Raw genomic sequence first — 8368 nt, 5'->3', positions numbered from 1 at the left:
AAAAAATAAAATTCCTACTTATCCCCGAAGTAAAAAAATCAAATAAAATAAAATCACCTACGCAAAATGACTTTTCTCTTCCTTTCCAAAAAGAGAAAAGTTTTGAAGTCCTATCAATTCGTAAGTTGTGGACACATCGGAAAGGTAAGCGGAGGGCATCAATGCTGGGCAGTGGGCACGATGTTTGACTGGCAGGATAGACACGAGGGTTTGGAACCACCCGCCCTGACTTGTTGATTTCAATGCCATTTAATAACGCAGTGCCGGGGGCGTAGGCAGGTCAGGTCCTCGTCAGATTACAGCATTGCTTACGTGGCCAGAAGTGAAAGGTCGTGCATTCCAACCAGGTGTGGCCGTGCTTAAATAACACTAACGAACAATCGTACACTGGCGAATATATATCGCAGACATTTGTCTTTCAGATTATAACTATTTATAACCATTGTGCGAAATCTGTGTGCTTCGGTTTTTTCTTACAGCGGAATTGATTGAATCAGCCGGAGGCGTTAGGGCATTTGACTGAGCTGAGGGCGCGGAGTCCGAGGAAGGAATCCGGACGTTTTCGTGTTTTGTTTGTATATAAATACGATCCAGGGATATAGAGTATTGTCAATATGCGGAGATTTGTAGCCGATAGATTTAGGAGGATAGCTGCCCAAGCAATGGCAAACAAATTTTCTTCATCTTCTAATGCTAGCAAGCAATGTCTGGGGGGATATCCTTCTTCCCCGCTTACCCTCGAGACTATCAATCCCAAGGTTGGCCTTTCATCCTCTTGTTCTTTTGATGTGAATTTTTTTACTTCCATTCTATTGGATTCTTTTATATTTGCCAAGGTTTAAGCTTTATTAAACAACGCGAGTGGCTCTCTGAATATTTTCATTGTAATCATAAGGGAGTTGCCAGTTCACTTCACCTTAAGAAGTTAAATCCGTGATCTTTCCGTTGTTCGTTACAGTTCTTAGAACTGAAAGTTTTGATACCTCGTCTTTTATGTTAATCATTTTATGTTCTTGCCTAAAATCTCTGGGACCTTGTCTAATTTGGGTTTTAATTTATGCTACTGCTTCCTTTTCTTTTAATGCAAATGCTACTTGTAGTAACTTAGAGCTGTCTAAAGATTAAGCTACACCTTCAAAGTAACTGGTATGTAGTCCTATGAGGGGCATTTCTGTGCCATCAGAAACACCCAGTACTTGCGGTTGCACCAGACCTCCTCCGCCACCACTTGAACTGTGTTTTTTTTTGGCAATGAAATTTATTTATCTGAAAATAATTATATGGTGAAAATCAATTTCTACCTATATGTATATCAAGAGCAACATATCCGGATTCCAGATCCCATCCCTTGCCTACATCAGCACAAAGGGCTAGCATATCTACAGTGGTTCCTACTAAAAGAGAGGCCATATAAATCTCAGGCAAGTGGAAATGGGTCCTCGCATCACGAAAAGTTGTATGATAGTGACGAATTGATAGAAAGGATACGCCAGTTAACTGGATCACATGCTTCATTCTCCTCATGGCCTGCTAGATCATCCACTTGTCTCCAAATACAATCCCTTTCCAATTTGTCGCAGCGACAAAGAGAATATTGAGCTCTGCAGAGACTCAGTTCCAAAACATCCCTTCAACTTTGCAGCCCCAAGTACTGGCAAACAACTTTTCTCCTTCTTCTAATGCTAGCAATCAATGTCTCGGGGGATATCCTTCTGCCCCTCTTATCCTCGAGACTATTAATCCCAAGGTTGGCCTTTCATCCTCGTGTTCTCAGAGTTTGCTTCGGGGGTTGTTTTATTTTGATGTGATTTTTTTCCTTTCATTTTATTGGGCTTCTTTATATTTGCCAAGGTTTAAGCTTTATATAGCAATTCGAGACGTAATGCAATGGCTCTCTGATATCATATGGGAGTTGCCTGTTCAATTTGCCTTAAGAAGTTAAATCTGTGATCTTGTCATTGTTCGTTACAGTTTTTAGAAAATGTTTTGATACCTTGTCGTTTATGTTAATTGTTTTATACTCTTGCCTAAAGCCCCTGGGACCTTGTCTAATTCGGGTTTTAATTTATGCTCCTGTCTCTTTTTCTTTTAATGCAAATGATACTTCTAGTGACTTAAGTTGTCCTTAGGTTAAGCTTTACCCTTTAGGTAACTGGTATGTAGTCCTATGAGGGGAATTCCTGTGCCATCAAAATCGCCCAGTACTTGCGCTTGCACCAGGCCTCCTCTGCCAACAGTTGAACAATGTATTTTTTCAATGAAATTTATCTATCTAATATATATATATATATATATATGGTGAAAATCAATTTATATCTATATGTATATCAAGAGCAACATATCCAGATTCCAGATCCAATCCCTTGCCTACATAAGCACAGAGGGCTAGGATATCTACCATGGTTCCTACTAAAAGAGAAACCATATCTTTCAAAAAAATGACCATATGGGGTGAATCATAATAGTCTGCCCTGCAGTTAGAAACCTCAGCCAAGTGGAAATGGGTCCTTGCAACGTGAAAAGTTTTATGACAGGAACGAATTGATATAAAGGAAAAGCCAGTTATCTGGATCACATGCTTCATGCTCCTCGTAGCCTGCTATATCATCCACTTGTTTCCAAATACAATCCCTTTCCAATTTATCGGAACAAGAAATTGAGCTCTGCAGAGACCTAGTACCAAAACATCCCTTCAACTTTTCAGCCCCATATGTGCTTGATCATTTATGTCTTGTGACAAGCTATACAGCATCCATATGTAAACCTAGTATCACAAGCTTGATCCTTGACTCTCGTTTCATGGGTCAGCGAATGGAGAGCCATGGTATTTCCTGATCCATAGTGGTCTATGATCATTGATGGTTGACATTCCATTTCTTTTGAGACGATCTGTAAATGGTTGAGTTGGTTTGAACTTTACAGAGTTCCTTTTCTTATTGTGAAGACCTGGTTGTGCATGTTTTTCTTATTCCAAAATAAACAAGGGATAAAATTGAACTCATTAGCTTCTATAGTTGGTACTAACCTTTTTAAAATTAGCATGGAGTTAAAATGGATTATTGTTCATTTAAAAAAATTGTAACACTAGAGTTTTAAGCTGGTGCATATTTAATACTTTAACAATGAAATTAGGTTCATAATGAAAAGTCCTGTTGTTTTGCCACAGGTTTTGAAATGTGAATATGCAGTGCGTGGAGCAATTGTTGCACATGCCCAGGTATTTTCTTATATCTCCTTTTCTGATTTTTCCATTTTATAAGTTGAGCTTTATCTTCAGTTACTGTCATGGACTCATGTCTTCCATAGTTCATGATTTCTAAATACATCTTGTCTCCTTATTTTCCTCTTGATTGTTATTATTGTGCTTGAATTAGAATACAATAAGATGAGACAGCATACTGTAGCCTTTAACCTGTTGAAATATTTCAGTGTATTTATAGACAACCCAAGTGAGGCATCCCTTCAAGAGGGAGTTATAGGCCCACAAAACAAGGGCACACACCCCAAGAGGATTATTGTCAATTGAGCCTACATGTCAAGTTTGACTAGGTTGGCCTTAACCATACACCTAGTATACAATAAATGAATAAAAATATGGCATTAGTTGTAATTACAAGCTTCTAATGATATATATGAATGAGATCTCTGATTTTCTCCTTCACTCATGTGACTTGTGAAATGAATGCTTTGTGTGTGTCGTTGTCCTTTGCCCTCTCTTTCTTTTATAACTTTGACATGAGCCAGTTAAGATCTAATTGTGAGATCAATGATCGTCTTCTAATTAAATTATTAAGTGACCCAATTTAATCACTTTATTAATTAACAATCACTTAAAAAATGTTCACTTTGTTAATTAATTATAAAGTGAACTTTTAAAAAGGCATAGGATACTTTTTATGATGATTTCCATAAGTAGACATCCTCATGGAAATACTTGTCTGAGCTACAAATACTAACACTCCCTCTTAGCGAGGAAGATGTTCTCCACCACTCCAAGCTTGTCTCAAAACCAAACGAACTTGCCCTTTACCAAGGGCTTGTTGAAAATGTCTGCTAACTGCTCCTTTGTAGAAATATATTGGAGCTTGATTGATCCCTTCAACACCTTGTCAAGTGGTATTTGATCTTAATGTGCTTTGACTTGTCTTGAAACATTGGACTCTCCGAGAGTTTGATACAACTCTGGTTATCGTATTGGATCACTGTCGGCTCAAGCATTTGACCAAATGATCTTGTGAGTATTTGGGGAAGCCGAATGGCTTCACAACTAGCTAGACTGGCTGCCATGTACTATGCCTCAGTTGAGCTGAGTGCTACTGAGGTCTGCTTCCTGTTGAACCAGAGAATGATTGCTGGCCCCAAATTGAAGCAACACCCATTGGTGCTCTTTCGATTTGTATCATTGCCTGCCCAATGTGAATCTAAGTACCCCTGCAACCTCACACCATCTACACTAAGGTATTACAATCCATATCCTACTATGCTCTGCAAATATTTGAACATGTGCTTTGTTGTAGCCCAGTGAACCTCCCTCGATTCCACCATGAATTGGCTTAGGGTGTTAAAAACAAGGTTGATGTTTGGTTGAGTGTTGACCAGATACATCAATGAGCTAATCAACTTCCTATATTGTCTTGAGTCTGCCAACTTTGAAACTAAAGAATCAATCTTCTTCAAGTTGGTCACCATCATAGTGGCCATCGGTCCATTGCTCTCCATCCTGAATCTCTTCAAGATCTCTAGAGTGTACTTCTCCTGTCTGAGGAAGATCTGGCTTGGTTGCTGCCAGACCTCAAGCCCTAGAAAGTAAAGCATTGGCTCGATATCCTTCATCTAAAATTTTGACACAAGATCTAACTTGCAACCTGTGATCAATCTCTTTGAACCTGCCTAAATGAGATTGTCCACATAGAATACCAAAATGAGGGGCTCAAATCCAACCAACAAGAAGTATAGGTTGCGATCCGCGTCACTCTTGGTGAAGCTTATGGCTTGTAGATAGTTGTCAATCCTGGCATACCAAATGCTCGACTTCTAAAAGATGCTCCCACTTTGTGCAACATTGGGGCCTACACACCTTTAAGGAGTACACTTCATTGTTAGAGCCATAACTTTTTGTAAGTTTTCTCTAAGCCCAATCACATGATTAATGTGCCAGTAAATTTTTATATCTAGAAAATTATTTTTATTGAAAACCCAGAAAAAATTTAGAACTGAAATCTACACACAATTAACATAGCTAAGCTTCTAACAAATTATGCACAGTAGAAACAAGAAATCAAACACATAAACTTTTACATAACAGAAATCCCCAATGTGGGGAAACCAACAAAGAGGGATTTATTTGGCTTTTAGAGAAAATACTCAGGAAATAATTACAACAATAGATCCAGAGAATGTACAACTAAGAAGGGCTAGAGAAATCGGCCCTCTCTGCTTTGCAATGGCATGACTTGAAGTATGGCCTCTCTCTAGCAGAGTACGACCCCTTTTCTCTAGCAAATCTCGGCCCAAGATTTGGCCTCTCCTCCAGCAGGACGCTCAGCCTCAATACTCAACACCTCTCTCTTGCAAACATGGCCTAGGGTTCAACTCCTCTCTCGATGCTCAATACAGGTAGGCTATGACCCCTCGTTCTCTGAACAAGACACCCCTTCTCTCAACTGCTTGACCCTCCTTCTCACCCAAATCGACCCTATTGTTTCTCACCTGATGTGATCTCTAATGTGTCCTTCACCCACTCATTTCAGCAATTTATAATTTCTCTCATAACCCTATTTTCTCCTTGTGATGTTCCAAGAAAAGATCAAAGGCCAAAATATGATCTATCACTTTCTTTGATTTTTTCAAATGGAAATACTAATTTCCAAAGTTATAAACTTTAGAAATCTAAGTTACAAAGCCAATAATAACTAATTAAATTAAGTATCATGCTTTTCCTAAGTTTGGACTTGGAAGAATTAAAAAATGTCACACTAAGTAAATTTTTAGGATATCTTTTGCATGACTAGACATAAGGCCTATGTAGAGACACTTATCCGAGCTACAATTTAACACTTTTAAATTACAAAGCCAATAATAGATAATTGAATTAAGTGATATTTGTCACTATCACTATTTAGAGTTTGAGTAGAGCTTGCATTAGAATCTAGGCGATACAGTCTGTACAAGATGGGGTAAAAGTCTATTGGTAAAATTAGTAGGGTTCACTGGTCTAGAAGCTTAGGAGATATGGTCCATGCAAGTTGAGTTTCTACCTAATACAAACACCTTGCTAAAACTAGTAGGGTTTAGTAATTCATGTATATATGAAGATTTTGAGATCTAGTTGCGGGGAGATATAGTTGGTGCTAACTTCAAGGAGATATAGGTTGTACAATTTGCTCTTCTTAGAGAGTCTAGGAATAGTAGTGTTTGACAAACTGAGTATAACTTCATTTTGGAAGATCCAAACCAAGTGAGATTGATCTAAAAATCGATAGTCTTTTGACACTTTGCAAGTTTTGATAAATTTGGGTCTTCCAAAAGCTAACTTAGTTCGTAACTTGATCAACTATGTATAGTTAATTTTTAAACGAACTTAAAGATGAAACAAAAATCATATGCAATTCAACATAGCAAAAATGAAGAAGAAACAACCATGTGATAACGAATTTCACCCCCCTTGGCCTACTTCTTTGGGTCCGCTTCAATGGCTAGGCCGCTTTATTGATCTCAGCAACAAAAAGAGTACATTACAAATCTTTGACTCATGGAGTAAACCTACTTCTAGAGAGGCACTTGTTTCTCCTTCAAAGAAATGTTCTCCTTCAGAGAACTCTCACTCATAAGTTGACTCCCTTTTATAAAGAAATGATGGCACCAAAAGAAAAGGACTCTCTCACTGAATGTGGCAACAGGTCCTGGTACTCATTCTGAGATCAAAAGCAAACACAATTTCGTCTCCTTCATAATGAAGCTTCAAAATGGTCTTTCCCACAATCATACTGAGAATAGATTGAAAATGGCTTCTCTACTGAAGAAACTGATGCTGCTGCTGTGTCTGGAAGGCTTGAAAACCCTTGTCTAGGCTCTTTCCGTGCTCAACAAGGTCTTAATATGGCCTCAAAACAGTCTCTGTTTGCAACACAAAGGACTTGACTATGCAAATTGTCCAATATACAAAGCTAAAATCACAAAAATAATGTTGCCATTGTGTTCAGAACACCCAAAAACTCGTGTGTAGGCTCTTAATGGGCTCAAAAAGACTGAAAAATGACCAAGTTAGGCCTCCGGAACATTTCTCTGCTATCTATCCTGCAAAATGACCCACCTGACTAACAGAGCAACAAATTCCTTCTTTTGGCAGATCATTGAGCGACAAATTGGTACGGGAACGACGAAAATTCCGTCGAAAAAGGTGCATTTTGTCGCCTCGTTAATTGCCCTAATAAGGCCTTAAGTGTTGATTTTCCAGCCCTGGTTCACGGTTGTATTGTGGCCATGTGGTCGTGGCTTGGCGCCATGTGCTGGCCCCTTTTTCATTGGCTTTGGGTGTGGTCACGTTGGCTACATGGGACCAAGGGCTAGGCTAACTGCCCACCTACTTCGCCTTTGCCTCCACTATGGTCACGTGGAGTGGTGATAGAACCACAAGGCTGGGCTAACCACCCGCCCCTGCCGGCCTCACCTCTGCTATGGTCATACACTGTGTCATGTGCCTTGGGCCAGGGCTTAACCGCCTGGCCCCTCTGCTTCTGTTGCCGTGGTGGTGTGGATTAACGTGATCAGGGGTTGGGGCCACGTGCGCCACCCCTTCCCCTAAATTGCTCTGCCGGTCAATGTTAAATGAAACTGCCGGGTTATATGGTTAAGAACCACGACATGGTGTAACAGTAGAGTGCCCGGTTAGTTGGACAAAGGTCATGGGATTGAATCCTGCTGGGTCGGTCAATCGACCAAACACATTACGGCACGATTTACTAGGGCCATGTGGCACCCTCCCATTGGGCCACGTGGCGCCTCCTCATTGGCCCACATCAAACACAACCAGTGAATCACAATTCGACACCTGGTCCTGTACGACCATGCCACGTGGCAACGCGTGATTGGCCCGTACTGCAAACTGCACCTGCCTAGTTAGCTGCTGACGTCAACGTACGACCTGCCCAGTTAGCAGCCCCGTCAACTTGCAAGTTGACTTTTTAAGTGTTTGCCAAAACCTTCAGAACACGATAACTTTCACATATGGTGTTGGATTGAGGCGATTCAAGCGTCATTGGAATCAGAACGATGAGATCTACAATTTGGCACCGGTCTCGGGCGATTCTGAGTACTTTTGATTTTGAGCATATTTTGATCCCTTGGTTCATACTTTCCTACTGAGAAC

At 40.0% G+C, this 8368-nt stretch overlaps 1 protein-coding gene across 2 annotated transcripts in view; it reads left to right on the top strand.

The window, feature by feature from the left end:
* The first annotated feature begins 208 nt into the window (after positions 1 to 208).
* The window catches only part of LOC149175195 (alanine aminotransferase 2-like), a 106755-nt gene continuing 98595 nt past the window's right edge, over positions 209 to 8368 (top strand). Inside the window, exons 1-3 of one of the 2 annotated variants that reach the window (XM_089419540.1) lie at positions 209 to 347; positions 480 to 758; positions 3167 to 3217. In XM_089419540.1, the coding sequence (XP_089275666.1) occupies positions 615 to 758; positions 3167 to 3217 (195 nt within the window). In that variant the 5' untranslated portion in view covers positions 209 to 347; positions 480 to 614. The other variant, XM_089419539.1, reaches the window with a different exon arrangement.

The sequence above is a fragment of the Pinus tabuliformis genome, chromosome 4_1 (genome assembly GCF_031772625.1).
Source record: "Pinus tabuliformis cultivar Carrire ecotype Pingquan chromosome 4_1, CPIR1, whole genome shotgun sequence".
NCBI lineage: Eukaryota > Viridiplantae > Streptophyta > Pinopsida > Pinales > Pinaceae > Pinus > Pinus tabuliformis.
The sequence above is the reverse complement of the archived record's forward strand: the minus strand, read 5'-3'. Positions and strand labels throughout refer to the sequence as shown.